This window comes from Hyla sarda, chromosome 8 (assembly GCF_029499605.1).
Source record: "Hyla sarda isolate aHylSar1 chromosome 8, aHylSar1.hap1, whole genome shotgun sequence".
Classification (NCBI taxonomy): Eukaryota; Metazoa; Chordata; class Amphibia; order Anura; family Hylidae; genus Hyla; species Hyla sarda.
The window spans coordinates 222,738,712-222,760,963 of record NC_079196.1 but is presented as its reverse complement, the minus strand read 5'-3'; the positions used below and the strand labels follow the sequence as shown (position 1 = coordinate 222,760,963).

Here is a 22,252-nt window from a genome sequence, read left to right as displayed (position 1 = left end):
ATTGAGTTTTTGCATGATTGAATATGGGCAGAAGTCATTACTGAATGTAATTTATTGCAATACCATTACACATCCGTAGGGCCCTGCGGTTTGTGGATTGGCTATATTTGTACTAATAAATCTTATAATTATCGTCTAGTGAATCCATTCCTCCATCACATACCTGTTTGTACAGGTGGGAGACTGAGGACTGAGTACTCTGGTACTGGAAGGATTAAGATCTTTATATAGAAGTAATTTACAAATCTAAAAAACAAATCAGCTGCTATATGCTTCACAGGAGGTTCTTTTTTTGAATTTCCTTTCTGTCTGACCCCAGTGCTCTCTGCTGACTCCTCTGTCAGTGTCAGGAACTGTCCAAAGTAGGAGAGGTTTGCTATGGGGATTTGCTCCTACTCTGCTGACACCTCTGTCCATGTTAGGAACTGTCCAGAGAGCACTGTGGTCAGACTGGAAAGAACTACACAACTTCCTCTGGAGCATACAGCAGCCAATACCCCTTCCAGTACTTAAAGGGGTACAACCCTTCCGGCTGTGTTTGGAACATTTCCGAATGCTGTGCGCGCACTCTGCAGGGTCGGCCACACCCCCTTGTGACATCAGGCCATGCCCCAATACAAGTCTATGGGAGGGGTCATAATTGTCAACACGCCCCCTTCCATAGACTCATTGAGGGGGGCGTGGCATACCCCCACAGCGCGTGCGCACAGCCGGAAGGCTGGCCAGTGGAGTACCCCTTTAAGATTACTACACAGAATTTACAAGTCTAACTTTCTGGCACAGGTTGAGGTGAATACAGTTCTCTTCTGCGGAGTACCCCTTTAAAAGGGGTACTCCCGTGGAAAAAAAATTAAATCAACTGGTGTCAGGAAGTTAGATTTGTAAATCACTTCTATTAAAAAAAAAAAAAATCCTAATCCTTCCAGTACTTTTTAGGGGCTGTATTCTAAAGAGAAATCCAAAAAAGAAATTCATTTCCTGTTATGTTCTGACCACAGTGCTCTCTGCTGACCTCTGCTGTCCATTTTAGAGCAGCATATGTTTGCTATGGGGATTTTCTCCTGCTCTGGACAGTTCCTAAAACGGACAGCAGAGAGCGCTGTGGTCATGACTAGAGATGAGCGAACTTACAGTAAATTCGATTCGTCACGAACTTCTCGGCTCGGCAGTTGATGACTTTTCCTGCATAAATTAGTTCAGCTTTCAGGTGCTCCGGTGGGCTGGAAAAAGGTGGATACATTCCTAGGAAAGAGTCTCCTAGGACTGTATCCACCTTTTCCAGCCCACGGGAGCACCGGAAAGCTGAACTAATTTATGCAGGATAAGTCATCAACTGCCGAGCCGAGAAGTTCCTGACGAATCGAATTTACTGTAAGTTCGCTCATCTCTAGTCATGACATCAGAGGAAATGCATTTCTTTTTTGGATTCCTCTTCAGTGTACAGCCCCTAAAAAGTACTGGAAGGATTAAGATTTGTTAATAGAAGTGATTTACAAAGCTGTTTAACTTTCTGGCACCAGTTCATTTAAAAAAAAAAAAAAAAAAAATTACAAATCTATAAAAGCTTTCCGCTGGAGTACCCCTTTAAGGCCACTGGTAAGAGTAATTTATAACCTATAATGCACAGGCTGTACAGAATCCACCCATGACCCTGCATATACCCCCAACCCAAAAAAGGAAGACAGGAGCCAGGATTATTTCTACATTCATTTCATTCAAGACAAAAAGATAAAAAGTTCTTATTAAAAAGCCAAAAAAATAAAAAGTTTTTCAGCTTTTCAACAGGGAAGAGACACACAGGAATGTTACCCCCACTCGTGGTCAGCCGGCCCCAGATGTGATATGTAAACGCTGGACGGCGGGGAGCGGCTCTGCAGCGACACGCCGATCCCCCGCTGACGTTCTCACATGATCCCTACACTTACAAAACACTGCGTCGTCATTGGTCCCTGAGCAGCACGAAGCATAGGCTCGATAGAATCATTACAGCAGTGGTCTCCAAACTGTGGCCCTCCAGATGTTGCAAAACTACAACTCCCAGCATGCCCGGACAGCCAACGGCTGTCCGGGCATGCTGGGAGTTGTAGTTTTTGCAACATCTGGAGGGCCACAGTTTAGAGACCACTGCATTACAGCATATACTGATCCAGAGTTACATCCTGTATTATGCTCTGCTCACCTCCAGAGCTGCATTCACAATCCAAGCAACTGTAAGGCACTTTCCCACCTGGCGTATACGCAGCATATTTCACGCTGCATAAAATCTGCAGCAGGAAATACGCTGCGCAACTATCGCTCACCATACACACAAGGCTTTCCGGCGGCAGCCCTGTGTGTGCAGTGAGTTTTGGAGGCGGAGCTGTGCATCAGTTATGACAGCACATGGCCCCGCCTCCAAAACTCACTGCACACACAGGGCTGCCGCCGGAAAGCCTTGTGTATGGTGAGCGAGGGATACGCAGCGTATTTTCCGCTGCTGCAGATTTTATGCAGCATGACATATGCTGCGTATATGCCAGATGGGAACGTGCCCTAAAAGGGGTACACCTCTGGAATTTTTTTTTTTTTTTTTTTTTTTTTTTTTTTAAAGTCAACTTGTGCCAGAAAGTTACATTTGTAAATAAATTCTATTTAAGAAAAAAAAAAACTTAATCCTTCCAGTACTTATCTGCTGTATGCTCTACAGGAAGTTCTTTCCATTTTTAATTTCCTTTCTGTCTGACCACAGTGCTCTCTGCTGACACCTCTGTCCATGACAGGAACTGTCCGGAGCAGGAGCAAATCCCCATAGCAAACAAATCCTGCTCTGGACAGTTCCTAAAAATGGACAGAGGTGTCAGCAGAGAGCACTGTTAAAGAAAATTCTAAAAGAAAAGAACTTCCTGTGGAGCATACAGCAGCAGATAAGTACGGGAAGGATTAGGAGTTTTTAATAGAAGTAATTTACAAATCTAACTTTCTGGCACCAGTTAAAAATAAAAAATAAATATAATTTCAGCGGAGAACCCCTTTAAGCAGTGAGCCCATAATGCATTGCGGGAAAACATAGTGTATACCTCAGACCGTACAGCATTCTGACATGCAAAGCATTACGGCTCAGGGCAGTGTTTCTGTAACCAGGGTGCCTCCAGCTGTTCCAAAACTACAACTCAGCAAGCATGCCCGGACAGCCCCAGGGCATGCTGGGGGGGGGGGGTGGTTTGTAGTTTTACAACAGCTGCAGGCACTCTGGTTGGGGGAACCACTGGCTTTGGGGGGCCAAAAGCAGAATTGTGATTGCAGCTCTGGAGGCGACAAGCAGAACGCATGTAAGTCGATCTCAGTTGAAGTATTACATCTCCACCGCTACATTGTAACAGAAGTCCAGATCTGAAATACTTTCAGCATCTAAGCGTTTTTTTGCAAAAAAAAAAAATAAAATTAAGAAAAATTGCAGCAGCATTCAGGTAGATCGTCTGTATATATTCAGCAGTACCAGTCACATACACAAGGGGGTGCCGCCCACCCGGAGCAAGTGATCGATGTAGAACCAGGAGCGAGACAAGTGCGAGTTATTACAGCAGTGAGTGTCACTATAGTGGTTGGTTTACCCTCTGTCTTGTGCCCCCCTTTAATGCCAACCTCCCCCTATAATGCCAGTTTACAAACCCGGTCTGTGCCCCTCGCGGCGTTCGATTAAGCAGAGCCAAAACTTGAGGAACAGGAATCTAGCACAAGTGCTCTGACTGTTTGATCTTCAGCCTGGGCCTTACCAGCTGATGCAAAAACTACAACTCCCAGCATGTCCGGACAGCCAAGTCCTGGGAGTTGTAGTCTCGCAACATCTAGAGGGGCACAGGGTAAGGAGACCTGGGCCCTGGAGAAGGTACCCAAGTGAGGAAATAGGGGGCTCTGCTTTATCATCACCAAGTTTAAGCAGCAAACATGGCGCCGCTAGGGACCCCCTGCCTGCAAACATGGCAATTTCCTCTCATAGGGATAAACAGACCGGTGGCCTCATAAGCAGCTGCCGAACTACAATCCCCAGCAATCCAGACTGGTGGTGCCACAGAATACCAACCTCAGCAGCTTAGAAAAGAAAAACATTGAAAAAAAGCCAACGTAAAATGGATGCAGACACCAGGCTGACTGTCCCGTACGAGCCGTACAGAGGAAGGGGCTTTGACGGGGGTGGGGAGGGATGCGATTTTGCTACTGTGTGCAAAAAAAGCCCTGAGATTGCGTCAGCCGCACAGTCACCACACTGCAGTAAGGCACCACAAGGAGGAATGGACTCTGCACATCTCAGAGCCAGACACTTCCTGCCGGCCAGGTCCATAGAGTTAAGGCTGAGACGGCTCCAGCGGGGGTGTTCTTTAATCCCTGGAGCCCCTTGTGTCAGTGCGAGGTAACATGAAGGCTCCCAGCCCGTCAGAGCCCTCCTCCGAGGAGCAAGAGAATCCCGGGAGTCCTGGAGGGAGGTCAATGTCAGTGTGTCGGGGGAGGGGATAATGGGAAAGGGGCCACATAGGGGAGAAGGTGGGGGGGCACTCATCATTTCTTTTGCTTGTTTTTGGCAGAGTTTCGGGGTGGGGTGACTGGGCGGCTCTGGTTGACGCCTCCGTAAGCAAATAGCTTCTTGTCAGCAGGCTTCAATATCTGAGGGGAAGAAGGGAAAACAGTCAATCTACAATGGGAGAGAATGAGTGCAAAACAATTCATTAGTTTGTGTGATCAGTGGAGGATAAGATGGCAACTTATGTTATCACAAAATGTTTGGCACAACTGAAAATATTTGTGGGGAGGAAAATGAAACGAAAACTGGCGATCTGACATCTTATCCCCTATCCTTTGGGTAGGGGATAAGATGTCTAGGGGTGGAGTACCCCTTTAAACATAAAACTGACCTGTTTATTCTATTAAAAAAAATTCCAATTTATGTAGGTTTTTATTATTTTACTTCAAAAAGTAAATTTTAAATTAGAAACAAGATAAGAGATGAAGATCTGGCATCACGTGTGAGTGTTTATTCACATGCAGTGGAATCCGGCACGAACGAGCCACAAATACGTGACAGTCCAAAGAAAAGTCAAACAGTTGCAGCAGAAAATCACCGGCAGTGAAAAACCTTTATTCTTTAAAATCTGCAGCGCAAACAACCAAACACAACAACCACCACCCTACATATAAATAGTAATAAAGTAATAAAGATTTTCCACTGGCGGTGATTTTCTGGTGCCATTGTTTCCCTTTCTTTGGGCTACTGCTAGAAAGTCTTATTTAAAATTGTCCTATTATTCCCCATATATGGGACTTTATGAGGGCACAGATTTTCTGCACCATGATCTGTAGTTATCGATACCATATCTGTGCATGTGACTATTCCATTTCTTCTGGCATCTGTAGTGACCAAAAATCAGTAATATTAAAACTACAGTCATTTTACTTTTACACCATTCACCGTACAAGATCATTAATTTTTTAATTTGGGTGTGTTTTTATTAAAAAAAAAAAAAAAAAAAATGGGACAGTGCGATTTTTGCCTGGGGAGGGACTTAAACAAAAAACTTTAACTTTAAAAAAAAAATTTTTATTAAACACTTTTAGATTGCTAATACTGAATAGTGCTATGGATTGCATCCTCTGTATCAGCAAATCAGACCTGAGACCCGCATGGAGCAGGAGAGGGGCACCTCCCACGGGCATTTAAACAGATCAGACCCCCCCCCCCCGCATACATGTCGCGGGCAAGTTGACTGGTTAGAGGGATAGCGGATCTTAAGTCCAGTGATCGCTATTGATCACTGCACTCAAGGGGTTAATGACAGAGCTACAAGATGGCTCATAGCAGTCCTCACTTTTTCCCCAATCAGGATGCCTCAAGCTGTTGGAAAACTACAACTCCCAGCATGCCCGGACAGCCAGAGGCATGCTGGGAGTTGTAGTTTTGCAACAGCTGAAGCCACCCTGGTTGGGAAACACTGGTCTATGAAGAGACTGCAGCTCCTGCTCTGGCTTCATAGTCAGAATGTCACTCAGGAAGTAAATGTGCGTCCTGATGCGTTAAAGGGGCACTCCGGTAGAATTTTAATTATTTTTTTTATTTTTTTTTAAATCAACTGGTGCCAGAAAGTTATAGATTTGTAAATTCTTTAAAAAAAAAAAAAAAAAAAAAAAAAAATTCTTTACCCTTCCAGTACTTACTAGCAGCTGTATACTACAGAGGAAATTCTTTTAATTTCTTTTTTGTCTTGTCCACAGTGCTCTATGCTGACCCCTGATGCCCGTATCAGGAACTGTCCAGAGCAGGAGAAAATCCCCATAGTAAACCTATGCTGCTCTGGATAGAGGCGTCAGCAGAGAGCACTGTGGATAAGATAAAAAAAAGAAATTCAAGAAGAAAAAGAATCCTCTGTAACATACAGCTGCTAATAAGTACTGGAAGGGTAAATATTTTTTAATAGAAAGTAATTTATTAATCTGTTTAACTTTCTGGCACCAGTTCATTTATAAAAATAAAAAAGGTATCCACTGGAGTACCCCTTTAAGGACCAGGGCACCTGGACACACATTTACATCCAATGTCCCCCAAAGGGGTTAACAAGTATCCTGGGGCCCCACAAGCCATGCACCCATCCAGACACAACAGGTTCCCATCTTGGGTCACTAATTCCGAGCAGAACCAACCTGGAATGAGCACATCAGGGACTCGTCCACACTCATCATGGACCCCGCGTTGTCAAACTCCCCGCAGTAGTTGGGTGCAGAGAAGAGCGTCACCAGCTGTCGCTTTGCGAAGAATTCATAACCGTCCTCCACGACCTGCAGATGAGTTTATAAAGAGTTAATATAGTGATGGGACGTGGTGATGGAGTGTCCGCCAAGCACTGTGTCCCCCCGCTCACCTGGTGCGCTCTGCAGATCAGATCCAGGTCGTGTTTGTGAAGAAACTTCGCTACGACGTCAGCACCGAACGTGAAGGACACCCCGCGGTCGTTCTCTCCCCATCCTAGGACGTCCTTGTCGGGGTCAGACCACAGGAGATCACACAAGAGCCCCTGATCGGGGACATCTGTGGGACGCAATATCCTGCGGACCTGCTCCATGGACTGCAGATCGGGGGACAGACCTAGAGGAGTAGATAGAGATCTGTGTCTAATACGATTTTTCCCCCAACCAGGGTGTCTCCAGCTGTTCCAAAACCACATCTCCCAGCATGCCCTGACTGAATTCAGCTGACTGTGCAGGCAGGGGGCTGTAGTTTTGAAACAGCTGTAGGCACCCTAGCTGAAAGACTCGGCCGTATTTAGATTTCCCTATAGCTAATGGCAAAGAATGTACCCAGAGTGCAGAGAGGAGACGCCCCAGAAGGCGCCTCACTAAAATAAGACACAGCATATAGGGGCGTCAGCAGACTATTTTGGTGCACAGTAAATGCTGCAACTAAAGGCTCCTTTCACACGATGGACCAGTTTTTTTTTTAGCGGCAAGTAGTGGGAGAATAATTTGTGCGAGCAAATTTTTCTCCATTTTTTTGCAATCCTAAAATAATGGGCTTCACCTCGCCAGAAACAAATGGCGGTGTGAACGTAGCCTAACAAATATTAGTTGGACGATTATCTTTTAGATGTACCCAATTTAAAAAGTTGTAATATAGCAGAGTACTTCTGATGTCATAGCCCCGCCCCTCATGATGTCATGCCCCACCCCCACAATGTAAGTCTATAGGAGGGGGGGGGGGGGGTGAAAGCTGTCACACCCCCTCCCATAGACTTGCATTAAGGGGGCGGAACTATGATGTCACAAGCTCCCGGGTCCAGCGTTAAGAACAGTTTGTGCCAAACGCTGAGCAGTGGAGTACCCCTTTAAAGGGTTATCCAGGAATAGAACTAATAGCTGATTCCTTTACAATACTAGCACCACTCTTCTCCTTAGGTTGTGTGTGGTATTGCAGCTCATGGATTTTTTTATTTTAATAAAAGTTCTATTCTGCCCTCAGTTTCTTACCTGTGGCCAGAAAAGGGGACATCACTATCCCTGGTTGTCCAGTGGTGTCCTGCATGCCCCAGCAGCCTGTGCAACGCACAAGATCTTCCCCACTTACAGGAGCCTCCTCTCTACAACTATTGTGAGTGCGGCCCGGTGCCCGACAGAAGCTATAGGCTTTCTTCTATTTGTGCCCTCACCTCCATGGCAGCAGAAGATCTTCTCGTCCACGATAGCAGCGACAGGTAAGCAGTTGAAGCAGTCAGTAAATGTCTTCCACAGCTTTATATTATACCGTCTCTTACCTGTAAGGAGAGAACGCAGCGCAAGCATCAACATGGGGCACTACAACCCTCAAAAGGGAATGTGTCACCATTTTAAGTTTATGCATTTCATTTATATATTTAGTTTTAATGTTTTCTTTATTAATTGTGTGTACTGGGTGCTGCCATTACTGTAGCCTCTTTGTGGTGTGTCACATCACAACTAGAGATGAGCGAACTTGCAGTAAATTCGATTCGTCACGAACTTCTCAGCTCGGCAGTTGATGACTTTATCCTGCATAAATTAGTTCAGCTTTCCGGTGCTCCCGTGAGCTGGAAAAGGTGGATACAGTCCTAGGGGACTCTTTCCTAGGACTGTATCCACCTTTTCCAGCCCACCGGAGCACCGGAAAGCTGAACTAATTTATGCAGGAAAAGTCATCAACTGCCGAGCCGAGAAGTTCGTGACAAATCGAATTTACTGTAAGTTCGCTCATCTCTTATCACAACACCTACACAGTTGCTTTATGGCAGGCATAGGGTATAAGGAAGTTAGAAACTATCTGGTACAAGTTGACTTAAAATAGTTAAGTCAACTTGTACCAGATTTCTAAATTATTTCTATTATAAAATATTTACCCTTCCAGTACTTTTTAGCAGCTGTATGCTACAGAGGAAATTATTTTCTTTTGTCTGACCACAGTGCTCTCTGCTGACACCTCTGTCCATGTAAGGAACTGTCCAGAGCAGGCGAAAATCCCCATTGCAAACCTATGCTGCTCTGGACAGTTCCTGACATGGACAGAGATGTCAGCAGAGAGCACTGTCGACAAGACAAAAGAAATTTAAAAAGAAAAGAATTTCCTCTGTAGCATACAGCTGCTAAAGAGTACTGGAAGGGTAAAATATTTTTTAATAGAAGTAATCTGGCATCAGAAAAAAAAAAAAAAAAATTCCCCTGGGAGTATCCCTTTAAGGCTGCATTCACACTTTGTTTTTACATTACGGGTGCCGGATCCGGCTGGGGGAGGGGCAAACCGGACTCTCCCGTACCCCAGCCGGATCAGCGCTGAACTCAATTTACTTTAAAAGGAGCTGACCGGAGTCAAACGGTGACTCCGGTCGGCTCATTTTTTGACCCGTATGCGGTTTCCTGACCGGACGTAAACCTGTAGAAAACTACGGTTTTAGGTCAGGTGACAAAACCGGATACAGGTCAAAAGTGAGCCGACCGAAGTCAAACGGTGACTCCTGTCGGCTCATTAAAATAAATTGAGTTCAGCGCTGATCCGGCTGGGGTACGGGAGAGTCCGGTTTGCCCCTCCCCCAGCCGGATCCGGCACCTGTAATGTAAAAACAAAGTGTGAATGCAGCCCAAGACTGAGAGGGTCTCCGAAAAGCATGAACTGCTTACTGCACAGCACAAGCTAGGAGAAATGAAAGGGGGAGCCAGCACCATTTTCTTGAAGTTCCTGAGGAGCAGGGACCCATCAAGAGACATCTAGTCTGTTCTTTACCACCTTTCAGACAACAAAATGGTGACAGTGGAATTGAAAAACTAAAAAAAAAAAATATATAAAAAACCTCTCCTTTTCCACATAGAGGAGGAAGGTAGACGGGCGAGGCCCAGTTTGCAGCAGCCAGGCAAGTTGCTTGCACTCACCAGATTCCTCATGTTAGCTCCCTCTGCTGGTCAACAGTGGGATATGACAAGTTACTTAATTTTTCATATTTTGTGACAGGAAAAAAAAGAAAAATTTCAAAAATATTTAAAGAATTTGAAAAAAAACAAACAAACAGCCCCCCTCCCCTCCACACATTTGGGGACACATTTCCTTTAACAACGCAGCCGTTTATACACAGGTATACAGAGGGTGCCACATGGCGATGATCTAAGCCAATGCCCCCCCCCCCCCCAAACACCACAAGGCTTGCCCACCACTCACACTCATCATAGAAGCCGTAGATGCGGTTGATGCTGGCGCACTCGTGGTTCCCGCGCAGCAAGAAGAAGTTCTCGGGGTATTTAATCTTGTAGGCCAGCAGGAGGCAGATGGTCTCCAGGGACTGCTTGCCACGGTCCACGTAGTCGCCCAGGAAGAGGTAGTTGCTTTCTGGAGGAAATCCGCCATATTCAAAGAGTCTGAGGAGGTCGTAATACTGTCCGTGTACATCGCCTGTAAGGAGGAGAAGGATTAGATGGCGCCACATATGGGATGGGTGAACAGAAAGGTCAGGTTGGGTTGTAATAAGGTAAAAGCATAGAGCTTCCCCAACCAGTGTGCCTCCAGCTGTTGCAAAACTACAACTCCCAGCATGCCCGGACAGCCGAAGGCTGTCTGGGCATGCCAGGAGTTGTAGTTTTGCAACAGCTGGAGGCACACTGGTTAGGAAATGCTGCTATACAAAGTGTCAAAGAGCATGTTAGGAGTTGAAATTTTGCAACAGCAGGAGGCACATGGCCTACAGAGCTCATTTCTTCCCAAAGGAGCACCACACCTGTCCTCAGGTTGTGTGCGGTATTGCAGTTCAGTTTCACTGAAGTGAATGAAGCCAAGTTGTAATACCGCACACAAGCTGAGGACAAGGGTGGTGCTGTCTTTAGAAGAAATCACTTAGTTTTTCCAGCGTTTCATATTGTCTGCAGGGGATCATAGCACAAATCTCCCAGAATGCAATACCCCAGAGCATTCAGCCGTTAGTAGGTAAGTGTTTCCCAGCCAGGGTGCCCTCCAGGCGTTCCAAAACTACAACTCCCAGAATGCCCGGACAGCCAAAGGAGTTGTAGTTTTGCAACATCTGGAGGCACCCTGGTTGGGAAACCCTGTAGTAGGAGGTCAGAGGTCACCACCGCCAAGAATGTGAATGGACACATTTTCCAGAGAAAGAGGCAGAGTTTTCTAATGGCGGAACGTTCCCAAACAGAGGGGGGTCACGTACCGAGACTTCACACACTCACCGCAGATCTTTAGGGGGGCCTCCAGCTCCAGGAGGATGGGCTGACTGAGGAAGATCTCCCGAGACTTCAGGCAGAGCCCCCGGATCTCATTCTCCGACAGCTGGACGTTCTTCCCCGGGCGACATCCCTTCACTATGGAAAGAGACAACATCAGGGCTTAGAAAAGAAGGGATGAGAATACGAACCCCAGATGTCCCAAAATAATCCTTAAAGGGGTACTCCACCCCTAGACATCTTATCCCATATCCAAAGGATTGGGGATAAGACATCTGATTTCAGAGGAACCCCCCCCCCCCCCCCCCCAAATCTCTGCTGTGGCACCGAAGTCATCCGGTGCACTGACTGAACTTCACTCCCTGCCTGATGACTAGTGATGCAGTGCCGACATGAACACGCCCCCTCCCATAGACTTGCATTGAGGGGGTGTGGTGGTGACATCACGGAGGGCGTGACCATGAAGCCACGAGCCTCCGGTGCAGCAGCCAGCATTCTAAATGAATGCCGGGTGCTGTGGGGAGATCGGGGTCCCAGCGTCGGGACCCCCGCGATCAGACATATTATCCCTGTAGTTAGAGAATCCCTTATGTAGAAGCCCCCCCATTAAATGGGCTCTCATTAAAACAAATTTTTGCTATTGCACTCATAGTAAATGAAGATTTCTAATATACCTTTGTTAAAAAAAAAATAAAAAAAAAAATTTACAAAAAATAAAATGACGTTTTCTATGTTTTATTTGTGCTTAGAAAAGCTCAAGAGCACATTCCCCCCCCCCCCCCCCCCCCCCGCCCCCCCACTCATACACAGACTTAGGAGCAAAGCCCAAACACAGGGAGTGCAGCCTGGAGTGCGGAGGGGGGTGTCCAACCAACAGCATATGGCAGATAAGTGTGGGAGGAGCTATGGTGACAGCAAGCAGAGATCTTAATACAGGGAGGAACTGAATGAAAGGAGATCAGAATTGTCAAACGGCCGGGGACCACATGACAGGAGGGCTGACAGTCCATACATATAGTCACCGACCGACCGCACGACAGTCACTACCTATTCACAGGCCCATCCCAAACCAGAAAAACAACCTCATCTGCAGGACAACAGCAAAGAGCGAGGACAACACAACAGAGCACCAGGGGCGAGGACATGACCTTCTCTTATAGCACAAGAGAGGGGCCCCAGGGGACACATCATATAGGGGGTATACAGCAATATAGAGGGGGCATACAGCAATACAGAGGGGCCACCACATCATATAGGGGGTATACAGCAATAGAGGGGGCACAACATCATATAGGGGGTATACAGCAATAGAGGGGGGCACCAAGGGAGACATCATATAGGGGGCACAATATAGAGGGGGCACCACATCATATAGGGGGTATACAGCAATATAGAGGTCAACAGGGGAGAACACATCTTATATGGGGTATACAACAATACAGGGGGAGGGGACAGGGAGTACCAACAATACAGAGGGGACAACCAGGTAGTATACAATAATATAGAGGGGGCACAACATTATATAGGGGGTAATGCAACAATATAGAGGTCAACAGGGGAGAACACATCTTATATGGGGTATACAACAATACAGGGGGAGGGGACAGGGAGTACAAACAATACAGGGGGGGGGCAGGGATAACCAACAATACAGAGGGGACAACCAGGGAGTATACAATAATATAGAGGGGGCACCAGGGGAGAACACATCTTCTTATATGGAGTATACACCAATATAGAGGTTACAGCTTCCCATAGATGTCTATGTAGTGCTCCAGCCCCGGGCTCTGTATACATCAGTTTTCCCTCCTGGAATCTTTGGTGCTTCCCAGAAGTTCTCTCCACACCCCATGACAGTCCCAGCAGCTGCCGTCTATCCCCCCTACAGACAGGACCTAGAGGGGAGCAGGAAGGACCGATGTAATGTGTGGTAATAAGTGCCCCCCGGGACTCCTGTCATCAGTCCTCACACTATACGGTCAGTGCTATTTATTCCATACATCAAGGATCGGACTGAGCGTCACCAAAAGATGCCAGGCGGGTGTAGGCAGCACCGCGCCAATCTAATGACTGATCTGCACATCACATATGGAGTCTACGTGACTGGGCCCCTAGATTGCTATTTATACATCTGTTCTCCCCCCCCCCCCCCCAACCAGGCTGCCTCTAGCTGTTGCAAAACTACAACTCCCAGCATGCCCGGACAGCCAACGGCTGTCCGGGCATACTGGGCGTTGTAGGTTTTGCAACAGCTGGAGCAGCCTGGTTGGGGGGGGAACTGATGTACGGCAATGAGTCTCACAGCAAGGTGTAGGCAAATGATGAATAGTCTTCCAGGGGGTGTAGGCGAATGATGAATCTTTTGTAGTGCCTTTAGAGGGCGCCATGGTCCCGGGAAAGGTAGTTACCCAAATACAGTAGCGTGCTTTGCACAGCGCTTTCTACTGTAGTGCCCAATACATCCAATATGATGCCATACTGCTCTGCAGGGCACCCCCAGATGAAGCTTTTTGGCAAAACGCTGTTGGGGTGGCAGAGATCACAGTATGTAAGTACTCATGGAATCAGTGCAATGTGGTTTTGATACGTCTTACTTGCTACTGTTTAAGGATCCCTGGTACCTGCAGTTACTTTATATGGATATTGTAATTATCCACTTTAGAAGTTTTTACCTGTGTGATCAGCCCTTTTTTTTTTTTATCACTGTCTTTTATGTATTTTTGTTCACAAATCTCTTTTAATACATTTTTTTATATGCATGGTGCTCTTCCTAGTGGTTTATATACTGCTCTACGGGGCAGTATATAGAAGAACTTAAAAAGGGCACTGCAGCCAGAACTAACTAGAGGTAGACAACGTGTTCCTGACTGAGCGGGACGGGGTTCCGCTCAGGAGATTGCAGGGGCCCGAGCAGTTGGCCGCCCTGCAGTCAGCCATTTATCCCATATCCTGTGGATAGAGGATTAGTTCATTCTGGCTGCAGTACCTTTTTAAAGACCTTGTTCACACGACAAATTTCCGAGCTAAATCCGGTTTAGCTGGACACAGGGCGTACAGGTATGCCCTCGAATCCTTAAAGACTTGGGGGCATACCTGTACGTCCTGTGTCCTGCTAACAGGGTTTAAACTGTTCTCACAAGCAGAGAACAAGTTAAACCCCCTGGGTCCCTATCGCTATCGGCAGTAAGGACCCACAGCTAATGCCAGGCACCCCCGATCGGGCCGATGCCCAGCATTAACCCTTTAGACTACTTGATTAAAGTTGATCACGGCATCTAGCTAAAAGTACTAGCAGAGCTGATCGGGACATCGCGATTCTGTTCTAATAGTCCTGATCAGCTTACTCCTGAGGAAGCCTCCGCAGCTGGAGGCGGAATGCGTGGAGTCTGCTGCCCCCGTGCCTGGATGAGGACACCCCATCCATCACATACTGACTAGATAGTGATTTCCAAACATGGAGTATTTCTGGGGTTCCATGATCGTGCACCTTACTTCATGTTTACAGGACTCTGTGTTCCCTAGGATGTTTGGTCATGTTATTTGCATATTGTAAAGATACCTAATTATTTTTGGTGGATGTGTGGAATCAAGGTTTATGTTACATCTTTTGGCTGGGATCTCCTCTTCCCCTTTGGGGGCTATTTTACCCAGCATGGGGTGGACGAAGTACGATTATATTCCTCCATCCAGAATTGTCATAATTTTAATTGTTTTTAAAGGTCTGTACACTATACCTCTTTTCTTAAGTGTGTAATAAAGATAAAAAAATTTTTGCATGATACTGATGGTATTTTCATAGTTTCTTTGGAGTGCAGCATTATAGTTGTTAGCATTGTAGCAACTTGCTCGCAACCAATGGTATGTTTATTCAGGTGGTGCCCGTTTTCAGTAACCGATCAGCTTACTGGACGATTGGAGGGTCCTCACCTGCCTCCTTGTCGTCCGATGGGCGATCTACTGCTCCATGCCTAGCTAGAGCAGCAGAGCGCCAATAACACTGATCAATGCTATGCATAAAGCATAGCATTGAACAGTGTATGCAAAATCAAAAGATTGCATGGTATAGCCTCCTAAGGGGGCCCAATAAACATAAAAATATTATAAGAGAATAAATGTGAATAAGCCCCCCCAATAAAAAGTCTAAATCACCCCTTTTCCTATTTTTTTTTTTAAATAAAAAATGTAATAAAAAAAATATATATATATGTGGTACCGCCACATGCGTAAATGTCTGAACTATTAAAATATAAGGTTGGCTAAACCTCACGGTTGATGGCGTTCAAAATAGTGAATTTTTGGTCACTTAATATACAATAAAAATATTAAAAAGCGATCAAAAAGTCCAGTCAAAACAAAAACGGTACCGATAAAAACTGCAGACCACGACACAAAAATTATATAAGCCCCCATATAGCCCCATACACGGAAAATAATTTAAAAAAAGTTATAGGGGTCAGAAGATGACAATTTTAAACTTACAAATTTTGGTGCATGTATTTTTTTTTTTTTTTTTTGTGTTAAGTAGTTAAATAAATCCTACATAAATTGGGTATCCTTGTAACTGTATGGACCTACAGAATAAAGAGAAGAAGGTGTCATTTTTACTGAAAAGTGCACCGAGTAGAAACGGAAGCCCTAAAAAGTATCAAAATGTGTTTTTCCTTCATTCCACCCCTCAAATAATTTTTTGTTTCGCCGCAGATTATATGATTAACCCCTTAAGGACGCAGGATGTAAATGTACGTCCTGGTGAGGTGGTACTTAACGCACCAGGACGTACATTTACGTCCTGTGCATAACCGCGGGCATCGGAGCGATGCCGTGTCATGCGCGGCTGATCCCGGCTGCTGATCGCAGCCAAGGACCCGCCGGCAATGGCCGACGCCCGCGATCTCGCGGGCGTCCGCCATTAACCCCTCAGGTGCCTGGATCAATACAGATCCCGGCATCTGCGGCAGTGCGCGATTTGAATGAATGATCGGATCGCCCGCAGCGCTGCTGCGGGGATCCGATCATTCAGAACGCCGCACGGAGGTCCCCTCTCCTTCCTCCGTCCAGCTCCCGGCGTCTCCTGCTCCGGTTTGTGATCGAGCAGACCAGAGCAGGAGATGACCGATAATACTGATCTGTTCTATGTCCTATACATAGAACAGATCAGTATTAGCAATCATGGTATTGCTATGAATAGTCCCCTATGGGGACTATTCAAGTGTAAAAAAAAAAAAAAAAAAAAAAATGTATAAGTAAAAAAAAAAAAAGTGAAAAATCCCCTCCCCCCAATAAAAAAGTAAAACGTCCGTTTTTCCTATTTTACCCCCAAAAAGCGTAACATATTTTTTTTTAATAGACATATTTGGTATCGCCGCGTGCGTAAATGTCCGAACTATTAAAATAAAATGTTAATGATCCCATACGGTGAACGGCGTGAACGAAAAAAAAAAAAAAAAGTCCAAAATTCCTACTTTTTTAATACATTTTATTAAAAAAAAAAAAATTATAAAAAAATGTATTAAAAGTTTTTTATATGCAAATATGGTATCAAAAAAAAGTACAGATAATGGCGCAAAAAATGAGCCCCCATACCGCCGCTTATACGGAAAAATAAAAAAGTTAGAGGTCATCAAAATAAAGGGATTATAAACGTACTAATTTGGTTAAAAAGTTTGTGATTTTTTTTTTTTTTTTTTAAGCGCAACAATATAAAAGTAAGTAATAATGGGTATCATTTTAATCGTATTGACCCTCAGAATAAAGAACACACGTCATTTTTACCAGAAATAGTACGGCGTGAAAACTAAACCTTCCAAAATTAGCAAAATTGCGTTTTTTGTTTTAATTTCCCCACAAAAATAGTGTTTTTTGGTTGCGCCATACATTTTATGATACGAGTGATGTCATTACAAAGGACAACTGGTCACGCAAAAAACAAGCCCTCATACTAGTCTGTGGATGAAAATATAAAAGAGTTATGATTTTTTGAAGGCGAGGAGGAAAAAATGAAAACGTAAAAATTAAATTGTCTGAGTCCTTAAGGCCAAAATGGGCTGAGTCCTTAAGGGGTTAAATAAGTGATGTCATTACAGAGTATGATAGGCGACGCAAAAAAAAAAAGCCCTTATATGGGTCTGTAGATGCAAAATTGAAAGAGTTATGATTTTTATAAGATGAAGAAAAGAAAAAATTAAAATAAAAAAAAAGAGCAAAAACGAAGATTGTTATGAGTCCTTAAGGTGAAAATGGGCTGGCTAAGACCTGAAGGGGTTAAAAATTAATGTATTTATTATATTATATTTCATTATAAGTATTATAAATATATTATACATATATTATCAATATATTACAAGTCTAAATATTATACATAAAATAATATTTAGGTTAGTCTAGACTCGTCCTGTTCTTATCCCCTCAAAAATAAAAGTAAAAAAGGGAAAAAATAAACAAATAAAAAAAATAAAAACCACAATAACAGAAGTTCTGTTTGTATCCATTAAACTTTTTTTATTCTGAGCATGCTCAGAAGTAAAAACGGATCAAAAAACGGATACAAAACAGATGACATTAAAGGCTCATCCGTTTCCCATAGACTTCAATGTTACATTTAATGTATCTCATCTTTTTTGACAGAAGAAAAAATACTGCATGTGCCATTTTCTCAGCCGTCAAAAATACTGACATGAGTCCAGACGGGTACAACTGGATTGTAAAAAAATAAAAAAATAAAAAAAAAAATAAAAAAAAAATAAAAAAAAAAAAAAATCCCATCGACATGAATGGCATTTTTTTTTTAAACCGTTTACAGCAAGAACGGAACCAAAACGGGGAATAAGGGAATAAAAAAAATAAATAAGGCCCAGACGGCCGTGTGAAGGCACCTGTATAAGGAATCCACTAGGAAATGCATTGCCGTCTATGGAGACATTTCCAAGCGGAGAAGTTTTGGGCGGACATTCTGCCGTGTGTACATACCTTTATCGTGCACTGGATTTAGCCTCGCGCACATGGCTAGTCAGATGCACAATGAAAAGGTGAACTAAATAAAACAATACACAGCCGAGTTTGCTACCCACAGACTTCAATGGGCAGCAAAATATAGAACATGTTACCCTACTCCAGTGTGTCTCCAGCTGTCGCAAAACTACAATTCCCAGCATGCCCAGACAGCCAAAGGCTGTCTGGGCATGCCGGGAGTTGTAGTTTTGCAACAGCTGGAGGCACCCCGGTTGGGAAAAATAAAAAAACAGATGTATAAACAGCAATATAGGGGCCCAGTCACGTAGACTCCATATGTGATGTGCAGATCAGTCATTAGATTGGCGCGGTGCTGCCTACACCCCCCTGGCATCTCCTGGTGACGCTCAGTCCGATCCTTGATGTATGGAATAAATAGCACTGACCATATAGTGTGAGGACTGATGACAGGAGTCCCGGGGGGCACTTACTTATTACCACACATTACATCGGTCCTTCCTGCTCCCCTCTAGGTCCTGTCTGTAGGGGGGATAGACGGCAGCTGCTGGGACTGTCATGGGGTGTGGAGAGAACTTCTGGGAAGCACCAAAGATTCCAGGAGGGAAAACTGATGATGTATACAGAGCCCGGGGCTGGAGCACTACATAGACATCTATGGGAAGGTGCAACCTCTGCAAGTTCTGTATATTGGTGTGTACTCCATATAAGATGTGTTCTCCCTTGGTGCCCCTCTATTTTGCTGTAAACTTCCCTGGTGCCCTCTCTGTATTGTTGTATACTCCCCCTATAAGATGTTCTCCCCTGGTGCCCCCTCTGTATTGCTGTATACCCCCTATAAGATGTTCTCCCCTGGTGCCCCCTCTGTATTGCTGTATACCCCCTATAAGATGTTCTCCCCTGGTGCCCACTCTGTATTGCTGTATACCCCCTATAAGATGTTCTCCCCTGGTGCCCCCTCTGTATTGCTGTATACCCCCTATAAGATGTTCTCCCCTGGTGCCCCCTCTGTATTGCTGTATACCCCCTATAAGATGTTCTCCTCTGGTGCCCCCTCTGTATTGTTGTATACACCCCCCCCCCCCCCCCATATAAGATGTTCTCCCCTGGTGCCACCTCTGTATTGTTTTATACCCCCCCCCATATATAAGATGTTCTCCCCTGGTGCCCCCTCTGTATTGCTGTATACCCCCTATAAGATCTTCTCCCCTGGTGCCCCCTCTGTATTGTTGTATACTCCCCCTATAACATATTCTCCACTGGTGCCCCCTCTATTTCTGTATACCCCCCTATAAGATGTTCTCCCCTGGTGCCCCCTCTGTATTGCTGTATACCCCCTATAAGATGTTCTCCTCTGGTGCCCCCTCTGTATTGCTGTATACCCCCTATAAGATGTTCTCCTCTGGTGCCCCCTCTGTATTGTTGTATACACCCCCCCCCATATAAGATGTTCTCCCCTGGTGCCACCTCTGTATTGTTTTATACCCCCCCCCCCCCATATATAAGATGTTCTCCCCTGGTGCCCCCTCTGTATTGCTGTATACCCCCTATAAGATGTTCTCCCCTGGTGCCCCCTCTGTATTGTTGTATACACCCCCCCCCATATAAGATGTTCTCCCCTGGTGCCACCTCTGTATTGTTTTATACCCCCCCCCCCCCCATATATAAGATGTTCTCCCCTGGTGCCCCCTCTGTATTGCTGTATACCCCCTATAAGATGTTCTCCCCTGGTGCCCCCTCTGTATTGTTGTATACTCCCCCTATAACATATTCTCCACTGGTGCCCCCTCTATTTCTGTATACCCCCCTATAAGATGTTCTCCCCTGGAGCCCCCCTCTGTATTGCAGTATACTTCCCCCCCCCCCTCCCCCCATAATGTGTTCTCTCCGGTGCCCCCTTGCATGCTGGGAGTTGTAGTTCTGCAACAGCTGGAGGCCCCCCAGTTGGTGTCTGCACAACATCCGCTAAACTGAGCCCAAACCAACACTGGAGATGTGTACCCCCCATTATTATCCTCTACATGGTCCATTGAGAAGGGGTCGCTGTTACCATGGAGATCAGAGCAATGATTACATACACTGTATATGTACGAGGCGGCCTCAGAATACAGAGAGATCACCAAGCGTGTGTGTGTGTGTGTGATAGATAGATAGATATATACACACACACACACACACACACTGCACACCTATATAGGAAACATCACAAACCACCCAAATATCCCATATACACAAAATATATCCTATAACTACATCATGTATCACATTAGATATAATATACCCATCACTTATATGGGAGGTGTGAGACGTGTGTGTGAGTGTATACCACCACCACACACCCGTATACACACACACCACAACCGAATATACACCACACACCCGTATATACCACCACCACACACCCGTATACACACACACCACAACCGAATATACACCACACACCCGTATATACACACACCCCAACCGAATATACACCACACACCCGTATATACCACCACCACAACCGAATATACACCACACACCCGTATACACACACACCACAACCGAATATACACACACCCGTATATACCACCCCCCCCCCCCGAATATACACCACACACCCGTATATACCTCCACCACCACACACCCGTATACACACACACCCCAACCGAATATACACCACACACCCGTATATACCACCACACACCCATATACACACACACACACCCCCGAATATACACCACACACCCGTATACACACACACCCCAACCGAATATACACCACACACCCGTATACACACACACCACACACCCGTATACACACACACACCCGTATATACCTCCACACACACACACCAACCGAATATACACCACACACCCGTATATACCACCACCACACACCCGTATACACACACACCCCAACCGAATACACACCACACACCCGTATATACCACCACCACACACCCGTATACACACACACCCCAACCGAATATACACCACACACCCGTATATACCACCACCACCACACACCCGTATACACACACACACCCGTATATACCTCCACACACACACACCAACCGAATATACACCACACACCCGTATATACCACCACCACACACCAGTATACACACACACCACACACCCGTATACACACACACCCCAACCGAATATACCTCCACACACCCGAATATACCTCCACACACCCGTATATTCCCCCTCCACCACCACACCCGTATATACCACCACCACACACCAGTATACACACACACACACCAACCGAATATACACCACACACCCGTATATTCCCCCTCCACCACCACACACCCGTATATACCTCCACCACCACACACCCGTATATACCTCCACCACCACACACCCCAACCGAATATACACCACACACCCGTATATACCTCCACCACACACCCGTATATACACCACCCGTATATACTCCCCACACCCGTATACTCCCCGCCCTCCGCCTCTCACCTTCCAGCAGCCGCTGTATGATGGAGTCCAGGTTCAGCTTCTCTCCGTCCCCCATGGTCACTAGGGTCGAGTCTGATAACGAAAAACCGCAAGAAAGGGGGAAGGGAGGAAGACGTCTACGAGCACCAGGCGATCACGTGTCAGCCGGCCCCGGTCCCCACCGGCTAATGACGTCAACGCACGCACAAGGCCTCCCCGGAGACGGCTGCGTATTTCTGTGAATGGAGGGCACGCAGCGCGCATGCGTCAGCCAAAAAGCCCTGATCCGATTGGCTGCGGATGACGGAGGAATTCGAACTTTTTTCTGGACCACGCCTGTTTCCGTTGCGTGGGGGGAGTCATCGGGGAAGGGAGGAGGACACGCCCCGGTTGCGCGCTGATTGGCTGAGGCGGGGGTCGTCGCTGATTGGCGAAATATCGGCGGTAAAAAAGGCGGTGACTTAATGACGTCACCGCAGGGCGGCCAGTAATGGAGTGCTATTGGCTGGAGTAGTGTGTGAAGAGATCTCTTCACATCACAGATCCTTAGGGATCTCTCCACATCGCACATCTCGGGGATCTCTTCACATCACAGATCCTTAGGGATCTCTCCTTATCACACATCTCCTCGGGAATCTCTTCACATCACACAGATCCTCTCA

The 22,252-nt window shown here is 45.8% G+C and overlaps 1 protein-coding gene across 1 annotated transcript; it reads right to left on the bottom strand.

Annotated features, from left to right (window-relative positions):
• Positions 1–3,406: 3,406 nt before the first annotated feature.
• On the bottom strand, positions 3,407–21,945 carry LOC130283947 (serine/threonine-protein phosphatase alpha-2 isoform-like). The gene is made up of 7 exons (XM_056533745.1): positions 21,612–21,945; positions 11,188–11,319; positions 10,175–10,405; positions 8,166–8,270; positions 6,885–7,108; positions 6,667–6,801; positions 3,407–4,638 (listed from the first exon to the last, which is right to left on the bottom strand). Exons 1-7 carry the CDS (start codon positions 21,664–21,666, stop codon positions 4,534–4,536), a joined length of 987 nt encoding a protein of 328 aa, XP_056389720.1. The 5' UTR covers positions 21,667–21,945; the 3' UTR covers positions 3,407–4,533.
• Positions 21,946–22,252: the final 307 nt, after the last annotated feature.

Bases quoted from the DNA above. Each gene is read 5' to 3' on its own strand.
- LOC130283947 (XM_056533745.1), bottom strand. From the start codon at position 21,666: ATGGGGGACGGAGAGAAGCTGAACCTGGACTCCATCATACAGCGGCTG. The intron at 7,109-8,165 runs GTGAGGGCACAA...CTACTCCTCTAG, and splicing joins GATCTTCTGCTGCCATGGAG to GTCTGTCCCCCGATCTGCAG. The intron at 6,802-6,884 runs GTGAGCGGGGGG...ACTCATCTGCAG, and splicing joins TGATCTGCAGAGCGCACCAG to GTCGTGGAGGACGGTTATGA.